Raw genomic sequence first — 20,224 nt, forward strand, 5'->3', positions numbered from 1 at the left:
GCCCCAAACTTTCCTGGCCGAGGGCTGTGGTAACGCTAGACAGCCTCCTGACGTCCCTACACCCAGACAAGCTAACACAGGGACAGCGCAGCTTTGCTGTGACGCCCGGCTCTTAGTCACCCACAGCCCAGCTTTAGAGATAGTCAGGGAGCGTAGCCCTCGATCAAAACCAATCCAGCACTAGGACAGTGGCTTTGGAGAGCAGGGAGGGCAGGTTTTCAGGAGCTAGCCCTTGATCACGGGCAGTCCAGCACGGGGGTAGTGGGATCAGGGTGCTCAAGGCATAGGACTGATGGGGCTAGGATGAGGATGAAGGTTCTGCCTACCCTACATGCTACTTCACTGCACAAACTGGAACTGGCTGCTGAGTCTGTCATTAGCTTCCCAGCATGCTTCTGGGTCAGCAGGTGCCTTCTGAACCCCAGATTGGTGCCCGTGGAGATGGGGTTCTGCTCCCGCGGCCCTTGGTAGGGTTCATATGGGAGCGAAATGGCTCCGGCAGTCGGGGGAGATCAGGCCGTCCCTTTCCGTCCGTCCACACCTCCTGTCGCATCCTCGTCCCAAGAGAGGATCCGGGGACCATGAATGGATTTTGGTGGGGCTATTTCACCACCCAAGATGCAAACCGGCGCACCCAGAGACACCCCACGCCGGAGCAATGCAAACTGGCAGCTGGTTCACAGATTCCCCATTTACTGGGTTCCTTGGACACTTGCGGTACCTACACTGACCCCCATCCCCACAGCGCGCTGCAGGACAGCTGCTGCCCGCATGACCACGGCCCCTCCGACTCTTGAGTTCGGATGCCACCAACCTGGTCTCAGGATGCTGGGAATGTTCCTTCCGCAGCATCCCTGTAACACAGCGGTGCCGCTGCCTTGAGCCTGCCCCCTGGTGGTGCAATAAATCAGCAGCAGGCAGCTTGCAGCACTGTCTGTGGGCCTGTCACCCTCCCAGCGTGGGAGTGGGGCTGTCTGGGAAGCTGCCATCAGTGTCAGCCCCGGTGCAGGGCCCCCCTCATACAGTGTGTGATTCCACCCACTGGCAGAGGCGCCTGGCGTAATCCGAGGGGCTGACGGTGGAGAAGGTCTGATCCCGGTACCGGATGCATTTCCACAGGTGCTCGAGCCTCTTGCGGAAGCTGTACACGGTGAACAGGTCAATGATGCCCATGAAGTAGCGGAACTCCGGGCCGTCAAGCAAGTGCAGAGGGCTCTTGCATCGGGGCAGCAAGCGTCGGTTCTGGGCCAGGATGCGGGCCAGATCACTGTCAGACTTGGAGCTGCTTTGGAGGCTCACGTCCTCCATCCCAGAGTTTAGCTCACGCAGTCGGTAGAGGTCGACTCCCGCTACCATCTCAGACACCAGAATGTCAGACTCTTCATCCACGATCCCCGACACCGAGGTGAGCAGGGAGTTCTCGGGATTGCTCAAGGACCTGTAGCAGGGAAAGGCCAGGACAGTGAGATCTTGGGGACACCCCAGATCAAAGCGATAGGAACCGGCAGCTGGTCTGCAGCTTCCCCACTGACTTGGTTCCTTGGAGGCTCGCAGGCTCCTGAGGTTCAGTCACCTATAGCCATGGTTTGTGGGCCTGATTCTTAGTTACACTAAAGCCCTTTATGCCACTTGGCAGGGGAAAGGGTCCCTGAGAACCTCCCGCAGTGGAGGGGGCAGCATACAGCTAGGGTAAGGGCTCTGTGCTTGGCTGCTCCCAGCCCCAGGTGCAGGAGATATGTCTGGAGCAGGCCGGGGCAGGGCATAGAAGGGAAGGGCGTGGCCAGAGACTACAGCTATTCTCTATTTCCTAGGGCTCCTAAGCATCTGAGGGAAAGAGAGTGTAATGTAGAGCAGCTCTGAGGCTGCTGGGACTGACACCAGGAACTTAACATCCCCTTTGCCTCATCCTCCAGTCTGGCCACAAAGGAGGAATGCTGTGACTGAGAATCAGGGCCTGCGACGCCGAGTCCAACTACGTTCCTGTGGGGTTCTCTGCCCATCCAGAGACGCTGGGCTTCAGGCACTCTGCAGGCTCACCCCAAGCAGCGTGGTAGCTGGGGGCTGAGCCTGTCGTTTCTACTGCTTGCCCCCAATCAGCCAGAGCTGCAGGAGAAGCGGCGGGCTGGCTGTGAAAGGGGCAGCGTGCTCCCCCCTGTGCTGAGCGTTCTCTGCAGGAGGCCGATCACTCACATGGTGGTCCTGAAGATGATGTCCGCGAAGGACAGGTTCTGGCCCTTTTCGTCTGCATGCAGGGGCTGAAATGCCACCAGCAGGCTGTAGTCCAGCACGTTCAGCTCCTTCAGGAACTGCGTGTCCAGCTGCACCTGGCGTAGGAGCCAGGAACGCTGCTGACCTGCAGGAGAGAGGAGAGAGGCTGACAGACACGGAGTGAGAGCCCGGGCCAGGGAGGGGAAGATCTGAGCAGGGATAGGAGATAAGCCAGGACAGTTAGCAGGGAGTGGGAGGGGCAGTGTCCTGCAGGGCACCAAGGAGATGGGGCCTTGGGCAGGGCAGGGGCGACAGTTCTAATGCAGCAGGATCAGGAGTAGAAGAAGCTGCCGCTGGAGGAGAAACGGCTGCTTGTGGAGGAGAGATGAGTGCAGCTGGAGGCCAGGCAGCAGAAGTGAGTCAGTGGAAGGAGACATACAGAGGGGAGAGAGAAATCAAGTGACAGCGAAGATCACAGCGAGATCACAAGGGAATGAGTGACGGCAGAGGGGTGGGCAGTGCAGAGGGAGAGGGAGAGGATGGCTGCTAGTTCGGGGAGTCCTGAATGGGAGAGTTACTGGGGTCCCCAGCTTGTAACTGGCTTGGGACCCAGACTCCATACTGCTGCTGAGCCGACTCTCCCGTCTCTTCTGGAGCACACAGCCACCTGCATGCTGGCCATGGAGCAGCAGGGCTAGATACAGGCTGCTCACACGCTTTGCAGGAGCCCAGAGGCCCAAGCGTCTGCCTGATGAGCTAAGGCAGCAGCTCAGAGCGAGCAGAGGCACACATAGCCAAGGCAGCTTAGTGGTTGGACAGGCTCCACCTCACGGTGCTCCGGGACTGTCTATTTCATGTGGTTCCATCAGCATGAAACTTGGCTGGCCAGCTGAAGAAAGAGGTGGTTGATGCAGATATGGTCGGGGGAACAGTCATGTGATCACCCAGAGCTAATGGGCTGAGCCTGGGCGGAGACAAATACATAAAAGGTCCTTCATGCGGACTTCAGGGAAGTCACTGCCCCGTCTCTGTGCCTCAGTTTCCCCACCCCTCACGATTCTGACCCTCCTTTGTAAATTGCTTGGAGATCTAGGGACGGAAAAGTGCCTGACATGAGCCAAGGATCATTATTATTAACAGCATGGTGATGAATGGGCTAAGCAGGACACCACCATTTCCATCCAACCTCTCTGCACTGATCTATGACCCTGCAGGGTGGACACACAGGCACATCCTGGCCAATAGGAGAAGGGGGCAGAAACTCTATGGGAGACCCTGACCCTTGCTGGGTGGGGTGGGGGAGCAACCGCCTGGCAAACCAGGAGCAACAGGGAGGCTGAATGCAGGGGAAGGTGTCAGGGAATCGCAGGCAGAACCAACTGGGGCAGGAACCGGGGAACCAGATGTGCAACAAGGGTCAGGTCTGGGCAGAAGCTGTGGAGAAGCAACGGAGCTTGGGAATGTGGGCAGAGGGGTTCCAAGGAGACACCCCACTAGCTGATCCTGGCCTGGAAACCTGCCTCCAGCAGAAACTGGGCTGGAGAGGCACCAGGCAGAGGTGGACTACCCCCCACCCCCACAGGCCCACATACAAACCACTATTGTTCGACCTGAAGTTGCAAGCATTCAAGCCACTCTCCCCTTTTGATAGTCCTAATAAAATACCCCTTCCTTTAACCCAGGCTCTGACTTGTCAGTGGGACCCGAGGGCTAGCGCCTAGCATCTAGAGCAGCGGTGGGCAACCTGAGCCTGAGAAGGAGCCAGAATTTACCAATGTACATTGCCAAAGAGCCACAGTAATACGTCAGCAGCCCTCCATCAGCTCCTCCCCTCTCCCCGAGCCTCCCACCCCTGCCAATCAGCGCCTCCCCCTCCTTCCCTGCACCTCCCAATCAGCTGTTTCATGGCGTGCAGGAGGCTCTGGGGCGGAGCGGGAGGAGCGAGGGAACGACAGGCTCAGGGCAGTGGCGTAGCCAGGTGGAGGGAAGAAGGGGAGCGGGGAAAAAAAAAGATGCCACCCACTGCGGCGCTTTTATTGACGGGGCGGCGCGCCGGGTCTTCGGCGGCACCTCGGCGGCGGGACCGTCACTCGCTCCGCGGGTCTTCGGCGGCATTTCACGATGAAACTTCAGTGCTGCCGAAGACACCCGAAGGGAGTGAAGGTCCCGCCACTTGTGCTTGGTGGGGGAGCGGCCGCTCCCCCGCTCCCGCCCCTAGTTACGCTACTGGCTCAGGGGAGGAGGTGGGAACGGGTGGAGTGGGGCAGGGCCTGTGGCAGAGCCAGGGCTTGAGCAGTGAGCACCCCCCGGCACATTGGAAAGTTGGTGCCTGTAGCTCCAGCCCCAGAGTCGGTGCCTATACAAGGAGCCGCATATTAACTTCTGAAGAGCCGCATGTGGCTCCGGAGCCACAGGTTGGCCACCCCTGATCTAAAGTGTCTTCGGAGCCTGCCTCCAAGTCACGGTCCACCTGGTGTGCTACTAGTGCTTGGGGTTTGCTGTGCCACAGCCCTAACAAGTACCCCATCATCATGGGGTAGCAGGACCTCTGCCGGCTTGGCTGACACCTGGGGATTGAACCAGGAACCCCAGCCTCAAACCCCCAAGTCTCTACAGCTTGAGCTAAACAGCCAGGATCCAAGGGCGGGGGGGGGGGGGGTGTTACGGTCATTCTGACAGGAGGCTCCGTCCACTTCCCAGTGAGTTGGCATCCACGTCATAAAATCAGCCCACGCCGCAAACGGACTTCCCACGCTGGAGGCCTCAACAGTGAGGCCAGGAGTGAACAGGGACAGACTGAATTACCGGCTTCTCCCTAGAGGTGGCTGCCTTCAGCTCAGGTCTGAGGCAGTTTGGAAAGGTGGCTGGGGGAGGGGATGCCGTACCTTTTCGGTGGATAGAGCACTTAGGCCTCCAGATACATGGATCCTGCATCTTTCTCCAGCGCTAAGCTGGGTCATTCTCTTTCCTCTCTCTCTCTCTTTCTCCCATCAGCCTATGATTAATTCACAACCTTCCAGATTGGGACCTATGCAATGAGGAGGTTTAGCTAAGCTGGGTGTGGAAGATGGATAGAGACAGAGGCGGAGGAGTGGGCTGGACAGTGGGTGGAGTGAATAGCAGACGGCTGGACAGTATGAAGTGGGTGGGTGGCCCAGTGGGTCACCCTGCCTCACCAGGCCTTCCTTGGCCAGGGAAGTACTCACCCAGGTGGATGGAATTTCCTTCAAAGTTGAGATCCTTCAGCACCACGATGACTTGGCTGCCCTCGGGGGCGGGCTCTGTCCAGCGATTCACCTGACACCCTTTAATGTCGTACCTGCACATGGCAATTCGGACAGGCGATTCCTGGAGAGCACGTTGAACCCCTGCTTAACCCCTTCTGCACCACACCCTCGGCATGACATATGAGAGTGCCCATCGCAGCCGTGTGTCGGAAGGGAGAGGAAAGTCTCTCATTGGGCTGCACCGTCTGAGAGTGCAAAGGGGTTATGCCCGTGGACTTTGAAAAGGGCGACATGATCACCCACGTTTTATCGGTGTTGCTTGTGCAATATCTGGGTTTACAAACTCGCAGCTGCAGCTATTAGAGGGCAACAGAACAACACACATGGGAGCAGGTCTGACATTCCCTCCACTAGTGGGCAGTGCTGACATGCACGTTGCAGAGGGGCAGACAGCCACAAAGGCAGGACATTATTCCCGAGAGGAGCTGACTGTAGAAATCCCTCTGATCCCCGAGCCGTGACCCCTCTCACCGCATGGGCCCATAACTCACCGTTCAAGGATCCTTTCGTCGGGGTAGAACACGCTCTGCATGATGATGAAGTATTTCTAGAGGAGAGAGAAGAAGAGACTCGATGAAAACCGGCACAGAGCTGGAGTTGGCTGTGCCAAAGATGGGGCCGGTGACACGTGACATGGACTCCGACAGGCAGATGGAACCTACCTTCTTCTCCTGAGCCACAATGATGCTGTGAACCCCTGAAAGGGAGGAGACAAGGGGAAAGCTCAGAGAACACAGACCAGGACTGGCAGTCTGGCCTGGAGGCGGCTCTGACACCCCCTCTAATCAGGGACAAGGGCAACCTGGGTTTCAAAAATCTTAAGCACGGTTGCAGCCAAACAGCCTGTACCCAGGTATGGCTAGCAAGGAGGAGGACAGGCCAGACTGGTTGAGAGCAGGGTTTAGAGCCACCTGCTGTAGACGAGGTCCCTCCTCAGGCTGGAACCCAGTGGCTCTAGCACAGTCTGGCCCGATACACTGCCCAGCAAAAGCCTGTTAGAGCCTCACTTGGCAGCCTTGGCTTCTGGTCCATGCGCCCCTGAATAGTGACTTGGCTCAAGCAGAATCACAGGGGATAGGTGAGGTGAGGTTCCCCCTCGGAAGGTCCTAGCCCACGTCTCCCAGGTGCCAGGCCCCACCATCTCCTCTCTGTTAGGTACTGTCCCTGGCCGGACTGTTCTCCCTGGCGTTTATGGAGCCTCAGTCTTTCCCCGCAGCATGTTGGAGGTGGTTCTTACCCAGGAACCTGACGAGGAGGGAGTGGGGGTATCTCTCAAGGTGCTGGATGTACTTGGGCAGGTTGGAGAGGAGGAACCGGATCTCTCTCTTACTCTGCGTCTTCAGGAAGAAGCATTTGTTGTTCCTACGGCACGAGGAGGCCAAGAGTTACCCCAGGGCTGTAAATGGGGATGGGGGAAGCGAGTGTCCTCACCTCTTGATCAGACCCAGGACACACATGACATGTTCCTATATGCCCAACCTCACACACGTGTAGGACACATCAACATCTGCACACTGCGTGTACACCCCTCCCCCCCACAGCAGCGATAACAGAACGTTTGGATTTTTGCCATGAAGACATACAGGTGACACGTCTCGCTTCTTAGCATTGCAGGGGCACTGCAGAGCAGAAGCAGCAAAGGCGTCCTGACTGCTGCTATGAGGAATTGCCCCTTGCTAGTGAATATCAGACACAAACGGTTCTGATCAGCACCTCCAATACTTCATCCAGACCCACACACTGTCCCATACCCAGAGACTGGACAGAAACAACACACCCGGACATATGAACATAAGAACGGCCGTACTGGGTCAGACCAAAGGTCCATCTAGCCCAGTATCCTGTCTACCGACAGTGGCCGATGCCAGGTGCCCCAGAGGGAGTGAACCTAACAGGTAATGATCAAGTGATCTCTCTCCTGCCATCCATCTCCACCCTCTGACAAACAGAGTCTAGGGACACCATTCCTTACCCCTCCTGGCTAATAGCCATTAATGGACTTAACCTCCATGAATTTATCCAGTTCTCTTTTAAACGCTGTTATAGTCCTAGCCTTCACAACCTCCTCAGGTAAGGAGTTCCACAAGTTGACTGTGCGCTGCTGTCCAAAAATACAGATAGCCTCCCAGCCACACACGGAAACCACCTCAGAGCAGGGGACAAAACACAAGCACGATCTCCCACCTAGTAAATGGGTAGCCTCCTTCCTCAAACACATTCAATTACCCACACTGTCCATGGTCTGACATATCCACTGGGTCATGCCCAAATGCAACACACACTTACACACCCTAACATATCGGGTACCTATGCAAGTCTTCCAAAACACAGATCCATCCTCTCTCCCTCCCGCTACAGCCAAGTGCGCACAGCATCATGCACCCATTGCTTGTGCATACACAAGTCATAGAGGGGTCATACAATTTCCTATTCAGGGGTTCTCAAACTTCATTGTGCCATGACCCCCTTCTGACAACAAAAATTACTACATGACTCCAGGAGGGGGAGACCAGAGCCTGAGCCCGCCCGAGCCCCCCCCCCGCTGGGGAGATCAAAGCCCAAGCCTGCTGTCCTGGATGGGGAGGGGCAAAGACGAATCTCAAGGGCTTCAGCCCCAGGCAGGGAACCTGTAACTCTGAGCCCGTCCACTAAGGGCTGAAGTCCTCATGCTTCGGCCCTAGGCAGTGGGCCTTGGGCTTGGGCCCCAGTCCCCAGCAAATCTAACGCCAGCCTTGGCGACCCCATTAAAATGGGATCGCGACCCACTTTGGGGTCCTGACCCACAGTCTGAGAACCGCTGTCCTACATTATAGCAGAGGCAGTGTCTTCAGTGCTGGTTGTTATGGGGGTCAGCTGCTGGGTGCTCTCTGATCACTACAGATCTTTCTAGTCAGTAGTAAGTTATCTTCTTGATTGCTGCTTCACTTAGGCAGTCAGTTCTGAAAGGCACGGTACTAATAGATCTTAGGCCAAATTCTGCCTTCAGACGTTCACCTGTCTCCCTGTGGATGTCAGTGGGCTTTAGGCAGGAGTACCTGAGGTTAAATTGGCTCTCACTGATCACCCAGAGCAGTGGTTTTCAACCTGGGGTCCGCAGACTATGTCTAAGATTTCCAAAGGGGTCTGCACCTCCATTCAACATTTTTTAGGGGTCTGCAAATGAACCACTGACCTAGACCATTGAGCTCTCAGAGAGTGCAGACCTCTCTCTGCACCCGTGGGAAGACTCACGTCAGGAAGAAGTCAGCCTTGCTCTTGGAGTTGCTGATGAACTGCAGGTAGGAGCTCTGGGAGGACAGGGACAGCTGGTATTCCGTCTCCGATATGCCCATCGAGTGCCTGAAGTGAGCAAAGGCCGGGCCACCGTACGTACGCATCTCAAAGCCCTGCAGCGACCCGGGAGGAGCAAGAGGTGAGACCAGGTTCTACTGCACCATGCTACCTGCACACATGCCAGGCTGCCAAGTGCTTTCACCCCACCTCCCCCAATCAGCTGGAGAGGCCGGGGAACAACGGCTACCTGCTGGCCCACGGGGCTGGCAGGGAGCTGGGAATGACAACAGCGTCTCGGTCCTCCCTCAAAGCTACGGAAGGCAGACATGGCTACTGGTGGGCTAGAGAGTCAGCACAGGTGACTGGTGGAGGTTGTGTGGATGTGCATACGTAAGTCCACGTGAAGGTGAGGCTAGGTATGGATGTGGGGTGGGAGGTATAGATATGGGGGAGAGGGGTGCTTGGCTATCTGCAGCTGTGATGGACCCTGGGGATAGCTGTACAGTTAGGGGGGGTGTGGCTACAGTGTAGGGGGAGGGGTGGCTCAGGAATCCTGCAGCAGGTCAGTGTTAGTGAACTGGGCCTGGTGTACCAAAGGCTCTGGCCAGGGCCTGTGCTTTTTCCCTGCCGTGGTGAGTTCCTACCTCATGGGCCTGCTTCAGCACGGCCTTGCAGTCCACGTCGCTCAGGACATCCTGGCGGGGACAGAGAGAGAGACCGAGAGTGAGTGCACTGCACGGGGACTGCTCCCCGTTCACGTTTGCTGCTTTGCCGACCTTCCCCAGGGGCCCTCGCACAACGCTGGAAAGCAAATACCAAATGATCTGGGGGGGGAGCAAGGGGGAAGGGAAATCAGTGTGGGGACTGCAGCAAGCATGATGGCAACTAGAGGGACTACCCTGGCCTCTGGGCTCACCCCTGCCCCTGGCCTGCCCCATCTCTCCCCCTCATTTCCCCTGGTCTGCCCCACTGCTGTGGATGGAAATGACAGGGTCATTCCTGTCTTTTTGACCCCTTCTCCCCACTGCTAGCCAGCTGTCACCAGCCTGCCACGGGAGCTCAGGATTTCCTCAGCAGGGATAGGCCACCCCCGTCTACCCACCTCGTGCTGCTCTGGTTCCCGTTGTTGCAGGATCTCAGCCCCCTGGCACAGACTTCTCCATTTACTAAGGGCAACGCTTCTTGCAGCCCCTGGTCTAGCAGGATTCTTATTATTATTCAGGCCTTTCACTAAAGGCCTATTGTCATCTGGCTCTCTCTGTGCAGCTGTGCCCGCCCCGTTAGCGCCCCTGTAGGGCCGGAGTCCCATCTCAGTCACTCTGGCCTGAACGTGCAGGGAAGTTAATGGAGTTCCACCAAGAGGCTGAGTCACTCCAGTGGTCACGGGAATGCTGCGGGGGCTGGGATGGGGGCCAACCCTGTGCTTGAGTTGGTGTGTGCATGACACAGATCACTAGCTACCCCCATCCTTGGGGGCAAGGGGTGGGGAGTCCCCTACAGAGCAGCCTGTTCTCCCTCCAGCAGGGGAGGGGCCCGTTTGTACTTGTCAGTCAGGAGTTTGCTCTGATCACCTGCGCTGGGCTGCCAGCCACGCAGTGCATTTCGTTTGAGCCACCAGTTTGGCTGGGCCGGCCAGGGCCGAATTTCACGTCAGTTCGTCAGCGTTCTCCGAAAAGGGAGCACAGCCTAGTTCGGAGAGTAGGGGGCTGCATCGCTGCCTCGCCCTGGGACCTGGGCGCGGCCCTTCCCCTCTCAGTGTCACGGGGATGCAAAGCACTTGGGGCTCCTTGACTGGGGGAGAGACAGGAGGGAGGAGAACGGGATCATGACGGGAGCACATAGGAGGCAGCACATCTTTGCTACAGCAGCGCACTCACTGGTAGCCCCGTGCTGGGGGAGAAGGCCGTGTAGGAGTCTCGTCGTACGGCCAGGCAGCTGGGGAGGTGAATGAGCCCATCCCCGGGAGGTACTCACCGCAGGCGGGTTGTCAATGGCCTCTTGGATGGCGGCCCTGAGCCCCACCTTCAGCATGCAGGTCAGGTCATAAAACTCGTGCTCCCCGTTGATCTCAAAGAGGCCCAGGAGCTTCCACTTCTGGCGGAGCTTCCAGAGGAACCTGTGCTTGAGCGTGCGAGACCTCCGGCCCGTCGTGCTCTCCGGGGCGTCGGTCTGCAGGGGCAAGGCACCGTCGGGGAGTCAGAGGAGAGAGCGGGGCTCCACCCGGAGACGGGAAGCCCAGGAGCCCCTGGGCAGAGAAGAACCAACCTGTTCCCAGCAGACAGTGAGGGGCGGGGGACCTGATCTTGAAGAGGTTTGAGGGAATGAAGAAGAGGATCCTATAAAGAAACTATCGAGAGGGCAGATGGGTGACTGGCAAAGTAAGGGGAGTTCAGAGAGGAACACCAGCAAGGACCAGGGGACTGAAGGGGAGTAAACTCCCTCGGGTCCTTGGGTGAGATCCCAGACCCACTGACATCAATGCCAAAGCTCCCATGGACTTCAACCAGGCCAGGATTTTGCTCCTGGAGAACGTTTGAACTCCTGGTGACAGAGCAAAACACCCAGTCCTGGCGGAGACAGGAGCAGTGTGCGCACAAGATTCAGAGCCAGGCAGGCCAGGAATGGTGGTTCTCGCTCTGCTGAAAGGTGCTAATGGCTGCCACCAGTGGGGGCTGTAATCCCGGGACAATCACACTCCTCAGTACAACGGATGGGGGTGCCAAGCATTCTCTTTCAGACTCCCTGGAAGGAGCACTTAACCCCTGTATGTAGGGAAAACAGCTACAGCCAAGAGAGGCTACTGCCCAAGACACTGAGTCACATGGCCAGGTCTGAGTTAGTCCCATAGATTAACAGGGGTTTCCCCGGTTGCACACACAGGAACTAGGATTTCAGTTTGCAGCTTGAGTGAGAACAGCTAATTTAGACCCCATCATTTTATATAGATAGTTGTTTTAGCAGATATTAACTTTTTATGATTTTTGTATGTTAATCTCTCATAATTCTTTTATATGCTAACCACAAGCCTTTTTATTTTGTGTATCTATATATTTATTGTCCTATATATATTGAAACTAAAAAGTTATTTGTCCTTTAATTGAACCTAATGGGCAAAGAACATAAGAACGGCCATACTGGGTCAGACCAATGGTCCCTCTAGCCCAGTGTCCTGTCTTCTGACGGTGGTCAATGCCGGGTGCTTCAGAGGGAATGAACGGAACAGGTAATCATCAAGTGATCCATGCACTGGGACAATGAACTCAATGATGAAATGTGTATAATTTTTTACCCTGATCTTACTAATATAGGCCAGATGTCCCAGGAAGAGACACCCCCCAACTACTAAAAAGTTTCTACACAAGGATGTTATAAACAAAACTAGGTGAATGATAAGAGATACTTGTTATGACAGATGGGCTCTGTAATGGATGAAATAATGCACCACTGAAAGGTGTTTTTAAATCATTTAAGCACTGTCAGTAGTCACAGCTGTTAGTAATAATGACTGGATTAGAGATTCTTTTTTGCTCATCAGTCAGGTAAACTGAGGATGACAAAAGAAATTCCATTAGTAATGAGGAAAACAGAACAGATGGTAAAAATAATTATGATAAAATATTTTCCCCTCCAAAAGAGTAGTTTCTTTGTCTCACACACTAGAGAAGGACAGAGGTCTGGGGTGTTAGATAGGGAACAAACACTGTCAGCATTCCTCCAGTACAGAGGAAGGGACTAAACTACTTTCTCTTCACCGTCTACAGGGGGGTGGCAAAGCGTCTGTTCCTTGCGTATTCTGTATAGAATTGTATCAATCTCTGATTGATAATCTCGATTAAAACAATTCCATATGAGCCTGTCATCTGACAATCTCAAATCGCTATTCAATTCAAACACCCAGCAGTTGGGATTATGTTTTCCAACGGCCATTACTTTGCACTTATCAACACTGGGAGATTGTTGCACCTTCCCTCCCATTTGCCATCACATGGCTCCACCTCCCCATCTCCCAGTCCCCACTGTACATCACCAGGCAGCTTTCTGCAGACCAGTGTGAGAACCCCTGTAAAATACAACATGACTCACCATGGCTTCTCTCTGAATGCCAGGCCTCGGCTCTACAGGGAATGCTACCTGCTGATGCTGCTAGCACAAAGGCTTCCTACCAACGAACCCAAGTCCGTAGCCCACAGGGCACACCATCCATGCCGGCGGGAACCAGTCTGTGCAAAGCAAAAGCACAGGGTGCAAGGAGCAGTCAGTGCAGCCACCAGACAAAGCACAGTTAGATGGAGCATGCATGCATGAAGTGGGGAGTGCAACATGAAAAAGAGTCTGAGCGATTACGCTGCCTTAGTACAGCGGGTATGAATCAGCATGCGAGGCACCAGCCGAACCCAGGTAAAAACAGATCACTGCTTGGGGCAAAGCAATGGCGAAGCTGGGCTTGAGTGAGCTCTGACTGGCCTGCTGAGAGGGATCAGCAGTGAAGTGGGACCAAGCAGGGCGAGTCTAGACTCCAAAGGGAGTTAGGCGCTGGGTGGGTCCCAGACGGACCGACATCGAGAGACTTTACCTAATGGAGCACAGGAGTCGAAAAGCTAGAATCCACGAACTAGCGGAGGCCTTGGCACTAACGCAGTCAACAGGTCAAGAGGATCCGATTTTAGGAAGGCAAATTTGGGGAAATTACAGAGCTATAAGGCCTGCTCTCACAGAAACAGTGCGAGAGCTGCGGCTGGCCTCAACATATCACTGTAACGGATAGCACCGTCTTCTGAATGACTCTCCAGAGCTCCTCTCGGGATGAGGCTCTATGGGCCTCTTCTGGGTTAGGGCACAAGAGCTATTCCAGAATAGCTCCCCACGTGGACACGCTTCTGCAACCCGTCACTGTCTTCTGGAATGATTAGTGCGCTTTGTGAGCTTGGTCATCATTCCAGAATGAAGTGACAGAATAGAATGTCCACACATGGAGCCATTCTGGAATCACGGTTGCAGAATAGCTTATTCCACAATAGTTATTCCGGTCAATTTCCCTGAGTAGACAAGCCCTTTGGTTTCAGAACGTCCTAGTTTAGACTCTCATTATGATGATGATGATGATGCCTATTCATCTGCATTAGAGTAGTGCCCAGGTACCCCGGCATAGAGGAGGACGCCAGGGTGCTAGGCCGGGTACAAAGAGCCGGTCCCTGCCCCAAGCGCTCTGGAGAAGTCACCGGGTGCTGGGGGAGGCAGGGGGAAAAGCAGACCCGGTAGCAGTGCTCCCAGCAGGAAAAGAGCCTGATCCTGGGACTCCCCGTCTGGCTGGGGGAGGACAGCTCAGCCCAGGGACATCTTGCTGCCGGTTTGGGGGGAAGGGTGGTCAGTTGCCCGTCCCCTCCCAGTCCCGGGAGAGGGGGTCACATGGCATCCAGCCGGCTGGGGTCTGGGGCAAGGGGGGTGCCCGGCTATGAGTGTGGGCGGGGACAGAGCTGCCCACAGCCCCTCCAGGGCATGGTGCGGGGCAGGCGGCCCGCTGGGCTCTGCCCCAGAGTGAGGGGCAGCCCGGGCCTGGCTCCCGGCAGGGGGACGGGCCACTTGCAGCCTTGTTAGCACCTACCTCTGCAGGCGTCCTCTGCAACCGCGGGCCCCGCTGCCCCCCTCTGCTGTGCCCCAAATCACTGGCCGCCCGCACCCCCCCTGCCAGCCCGGAGCCACTTCCTGCCCGAGCCCCCGGGCAGCTGCATCGCTCCCTAGCAGGCTCCCTCCAGCTCGGCGGCAGAGGCTGGCGGTCCCGGACCCCCTGCCGCAGCAGCGGCTGCTGCCCAAGGGCTGCCGGCTGCAGATTGGAGCCGGTGACATCAGCCTGCCTGCAGCTGGCCCTATTGACAGCAATGCAGCGGAGGGAGGAGGAAGAGGAGGAGGAGCGGGGGTGGGGAAAAGGAAGAGGAGACCGAGGCCATTGGTCCACCCGCAGGGGTGGGTCATGGCCCTGCCAGAGGATACAGGGTTAACGAGCTGCAAAAGTCTAACCGTCCTCAGCACGTGCCACCTTCCAAGGCTTCATCCCCAGCCATCCCTGCAGCCCTGTGGAGCAGGTAAATAGAGACCCATTTTGGGGGAAACTGAGGCTGAGAACAGGAAAGCAACTTGCCCAAGGTCAGCTGGGGAGTCATTGTCAGAGTCCTGCTTTGAACACAGGAGATCGAGGCTCCTAGTTCTGCACTCAGCCCATTAGACCAGAGGCCTTCAAGCCCTGAGCTCTGCACCTGCCCACACAAGGTATTAATCTGGGATTCAGGGGCAGCTCACTGCAAGTTTTCAGTGAAGAAACACGGCTGTCTCGAGCCCTTATGGCTACAAGGAAAATCTTCCAAAGGTGATGGGCGTGTAGCCAACACAGTTCTGTCTGCCTGAGTCTGCAGCCAGCCTGGGACAACAGCTCTGGGAAATGCAGCAGTAACTGTTAAGTCTAATTACGACACCGTCAGAGCCAGATTTTCATGTAACATGGGTGACCAGTTGCGTGTGTGCACAACCACTGCAAATGTGCGAGTAACTTAGGTTAAGTGCAGCTGAACCCTGGGCAGGCTGCAGCACCCAAGAGATTTTTTTTTCTCCCACTGAATGACGGCAGATGCACCAGTAACATTACTAGGTAGAAGTTTAGTGACCATATTAGGACCATATCCTCCCCCCTCCCGGCATTGGGCCAACTGCCCCTCATCATTCTCCTGATTGCTTGTATTGTTATTGATGGGAGATCTGCTGTGGACTGAGGGGTGTATATGGACTTGCCTTTGCAGGCTCAGTCCTGGCCCAGCATTCAAAATAAATTGCCCTGAGTTTCAGAAGTATTGAGAACCCTGGAGTTCCCACAGACATCGGGGGAACCGCAGGTGCTCAGCATCTCTGAAAATCAGGCCCAGAATGACACTGACTCCTCTGCCCTGGGCCAGAGCTCTCTGAGTAAGGGGCTTCAGCAGCGATTGGCGTGGGGCAGACTAAAGCAACCAGGACGGTCATGACGGAGGCTGGAACTGTGTCCTCGTCTCATGCCTGTGAGGAAGACAGGCCTTCAGATAACCCCCAGTGCCTGCATTGCACTTTCCAGCCCAGGAGCAAGGAACCATTTCACACCTTAGCGCTGGGGGGAGCTGAAGCCCAGAACAGGGAAGTGACTTGCCTGAAGTCATCCAGTGAGTTGGTGCCAGAGTGGAGAATAGAAGCCAGATCCCGACTCCCAGCTCTGTGCTCTGATCCCAAGAACAGCCCTTTCCAGATCCGGGGTGGGGGGCAGGAGGGACTCTAGCCACGTGCAGGAGCCCCAAGGCCGGGCAAGGGACTGTGCCATGCCCTGCAGGATCCTGCCGAGAATCACAGGCAGCACACCCCAAGCAGAACACATACCGTATTCACCCTAATAGCCCCTTCCTTCCAGGCTGCTGGATACTTTTGTACTGTATGAATAAGAATAGCATCTGCAGCAACATGGGCCAGGATACAGCTCCCAGGGTTCTGGCCCCTCATGCGTTGGGATGAAGCGGGTGTCAGGGGTGCATTCCTCTCTCTTACCCCGCAGGCGGACGCATTGTGGAGGGAACAATGCTGTCCACTGACTCGCCCCGCTCAGGGCAGATCGATGTGACATACCATGACCTCCCTCAGCCGTTACCGCAGTTCAGCTCCAAACCGTGGGAAACCGGAGGGAAACGAGCCGAGAGGAGACAAGGCCCTGGTGGGCAGCACCACAGTGGGAGCCAGCCAGGCAGCTGCCTCAGCCCAGCTTTGTCAGCACATTTCAGTGACAGCCCATGTCTTCCTGTGTGTGGCAAGGAGCCAGGAATCCAGGCAAAACCACGGCCCGTTCAAAGAGGCAGCTTAGCTGAGGCACGGGCCCTAGGGCCTGGGGACTCTAGTGTGGGGCGGGGGAAGGACTTGAGGCCTCACTCCCGGATGGTACTCACCATTCCTGGGATTCACTCCTGGCCATCCCCTGACAGGGTGTCAGGAGAGCCCTGTCCCCTAACTCTCATGGGAGAAGCTCCCACTGTCCTCCTGCTGTCACCCTTGAAGCAAGTGCAAGTTCCGCAACCAACCTGTCCCCTTTGGGGTTTTCCTCCTGGCTTCCCCAGTTTAATGGTCAAGTTTCCTTCATTTCCCTTTGGTCTTTAGGAGGAAGAGGCCGGGGTTGCTTCTCTTGTTGGCATCTCTCCGGGAGTGAGACAGGACTTTCCACCCCTAGCACAGGACTCCTGTCCTTGCTTTGAGGGTGCCACTGCAGGAGCTGTTGTAATAATTGGGGTCTAGCAGGCCTCCCTCAATTGTGAGCTCAACTGGCAGACAGTGGGTGAAAGGTCACACACATTTAACAATCACCTAGAACAATAAATGCTGACAGAGAAAGATACAAAAGGGCGATAAAGGCTGGCTTAATCCAAACAAAACGTTCTACTGACACCAACCGAGGTCTGCATTAAGATTGTGACTGGTAAACTAGAGGAGAATGGAATCAGAAATTAATGGACCCAAACTGGCCTGTAGGATATTACGCCTAACTGGTGGTCACCCATCACCCCCCTTTGGGATCCTTTAAAGAGATTTGGGGGGAATGAATAAGGGGATTTCCTCAAACAAAAGTCAATAAAGCTCTGCTTTGCTCCAGAGACTCTGTCCTTCATTGGTGAGCCTTGAGCATTGGCACCTCCAGCCCAGCCCACTGTGAGGCCGCCTGGACCAGTGAGGACCCCTGCCTGATACACGCGAGATCCTGCTCTATCTTCCCTTCCATTGCCGCTCTCTTCCTCCTGTCCTCGTTCTCGGCTTTTCACCTGATCCTGGAATCAACTGCACTGCATAGCACCAACGTGACAGGATGAGATGGCCCATCCAGCTCTGCCCAGCCTAAGAGGGACTAATGAAGAAGAAGAACATGACCAGCCCAGCCAGATGATGTCCTAGACTGGGGAAGTGAGTCAGAGTCCAGAGCAACAGATGTCATGGCCGACCTGCCAGCCCAAAGCATCTGTCCATGACTAACTACCATGTATCCTGAGAACATCAACAAAAAGCTGCATTTCCCCACGCTTGCTATCCTTTCTCCCCTCCATTTCTGTATCTCAGCTGTCAAAAGCAGAAAAAGTAACCATCATTAACAGTGGCCAACACAACATTGAACAACAGAACTAACCCTTTCTTTCCCACTAAGAAAGATTGCTTGAAAAAACAAGAGACTAAGCAATCTTCGTATGTGGCCCCTCCATTACTGCAAGTCTGCAACCAAGGTAGCCCATTCTGTACGATCCTCTGCTAATCTTTTGATGGATGAATAGTCCTTTTAATCCACCCAGGATAACACATCATCCATCCAATATCTTCTTTTTCTGTCTCATGTTCTTTTGCCATCAACTTTCCCTTCCAGTGCTTGTAAACATGCATCGCCCACGGAACCCCCTAAAATATGCCCTGCAAATCAAATCTTTCCTTTTCATAAGATCTCTAACTAGGGTTTCACAGAATATCAGGGCTGGAAGGGACCTCAGGAGGTCATCTAGTCCAACCCCCTGCTCAAAGCACGACCAATCCCCAGACAGATTTTTACCCCAGGTCCCTAAATGGCCCCCTCACGGATTGAACTCACAACCCTGGGTTTAGCAGGCCAATGCTCAAACCACTGAGCTATCCCTCCTCCCTTTGCTGAGTTCCAGTCATCTCCAATACCTTTTTGTTGGTTGCATGGTCTAGCCATGAGATTTTCAGAATTCTTCTGACCCACAATTTGAAGGATTGTAGTTTATCATTGATTGTTTGAATGTCCATATTTCACAGCTGTCATTTAACATAGACCAAATGTAAGCTTTTAAGAGTCAGAATTTAGTCTTCAGATTTATGTCCCTTCTCACCAGATGTTTATTGCTCCACAATGTCTCTTCCGCTCTTGCTAGTCTGGTGCTGACATCCCATCTTCCATCTTCAGTAATGATCTTTCCAAAGTCGCAATCATTTCTCACGTGCTGTACAGCGATACCATATCAGCGATACCCTCTCTGAAAAAGGGACTTTGGTAAGTTTGAATTCTTTGTTTTGCAGAATCTCCCCTTTTCGCTTTGAAAATGCTGTGTGTTTTGTTCTCCGTTCTTCTCTTGCGTATCCCAATCAATACACCTCCAAACTTTGACATGCATTTTTGAGGGTGTTTGTCATGGGACTAAACAGGCCGAGGTTTCTGTCTTTGAAACCCTGAACCGCATTTCACTAGGTAGTGCTAGTTAGTGACAAGGTCACATTAACCCTTTTGACTCTCTGGGCCCACTTATTCCACTGAAATTAACACAACAGAGCTCATGCCCGGCAGTTCTCCCTCTGCTGGGCTCTGAGGTTCCACCTACCTCATCCAGCCCTTGCTAAGCCTTTGCCAGGGGAAGTCCCCGAACATGCTAGAGTTAAACTGAGCAGCTGGGCCGCAGCCTAGCAGGAAGGGTGAGAAAGCAGAGGGTAAGCAAGAAAGCAACAGGCAACAAGGAACCCAGAATCTCATCTTCCTTTCAACACATGCCGCACATGGAGAGCTGGGAGAGAGCACAGGGGCTTGCTCAATAGACATGGGTGTTCATTTCTTCTGCCACGCTTCTAAAGCAATAAGGGCGTTAACATTGCTATGACTAAAGCTCAACTGACTGGCGCTGCTGAGCTGTTTCAGGCTTTGCTCCAAAGACATCTCCAACCCCCAGGGGAGCTGGTGGCCCCGAGCATGGCAGGGCTCCTTCCTGCTTGAGGAAGGAGCAGACACCTCACCCACGGTGAACCTTCGTCCCTGTAGCTTCTAGAACATCTCAGGAGGGGAAAAACTGCCTTCCCTTTTGGCGAGAGACAGAGGTGTCTCTTTTAAACACGTTGTGCCAGAGTAACCCCGTGAAGACGCTGGCAGACGCACTCCAAGGGGAGCAGAAGGCAGCAGGCTCCTGGGAGAAGAGTGGGAAATCCCCTTCATCTGGGACATTTCACACTAAACTGGACCACTCGCTGGCAAGCAGCAGTCCCTGGCTCTGGGTCCTGTGCTCATTCCAGCAGGACAGGCTGCCTCCCACAGTCCCTCCCCCCTGCTCACCAGACCCATTGGACAGCTGAACCATTCTCCTGATTGACAGGCCATCCTGACACTGACACACACACACACACACACTCTCTCTCTCTCAGTTCAGACTCCACACTGGGTTCATACTTGCCCTTATCTGTGAGCCTCTCCAGTGAAAATGCTTGGGAGAGAGAGTCCCTGGGCTTGTTCCAGTGACGCAAGCAGAATCCCTGGGATTATTCCAGCAGCATCCTAGGGTAGCTGGCTGGGGTTAGAAGACACAGGGAGTGGAAGCTGGAGGCAGCAGATCCCCGAAGGTGGGTGGGAAGAAATGAAGCAGCAGCAGCTCCAGGGCTGGCAGGCTAGGAAAGGTGCCTGGAGTTGCTAAGAGATGAGGCTT

General features: G+C 54.9%; 1 protein-coding gene across 1 annotated transcript; it reads right to left on the reverse strand.

Moving 5' to 3' along the window:
• Window positions 1–1,017: 1,017 nt before the first annotated feature.
• On the reverse strand, window positions 1,018–6,027 carry PIP5KL1 (phosphatidylinositol-4-phosphate 5-kinase like 1). Its single transcript, XM_065418956.1, has 4 exons — window positions 5,987–6,027; window positions 5,415–5,527; window positions 2,191–2,353; window positions 1,018–1,285 (listed from the first exon to the last, which is right to left on the reverse strand). Exons 1-4 carry the CDS (start codon window positions 6,025–6,027, stop codon window positions 1,018–1,020), a joined length of 585 nt encoding a protein of 194 aa, XP_065275028.1.
• Between the last annotated feature and the right edge of the window lie 14,197 nt (window positions 6,028–20,224).

The sequence above is a fragment of the Emys orbicularis genome, chromosome 18, assembly GCF_028017835.1.
Source record: "Emys orbicularis isolate rEmyOrb1 chromosome 18, rEmyOrb1.hap1, whole genome shotgun sequence".
NCBI lineage: Eukaryota > Metazoa > Chordata > Testudines > Emydidae > Emys > Emys orbicularis.

Excerpts from the sequence above, each read along its gene's own strand:
- PIP5KL1 (XM_065418956.1), bottom strand. The coding sequence starts at position 6,027 with ATGCAGAGCGTGTTCTACCCCGACGAAAGGATCCTTGAACG. Across the intron at positions 5,528-5,986 it reads GACGAAAGGATCCTTGAACG|GTACGACATTAAAGGGTGTC; the intron begins GTGAGTTATGGG and ends TGCCATGTGCAG. Across the intron at positions 1,286-2,190 it reads ATCATCTTCAGGACCACCAT|CAGCTCCAAGTCTGACAGTG; the intron begins GTGAGTGATCGG and ends GAGCCTCCAAAG.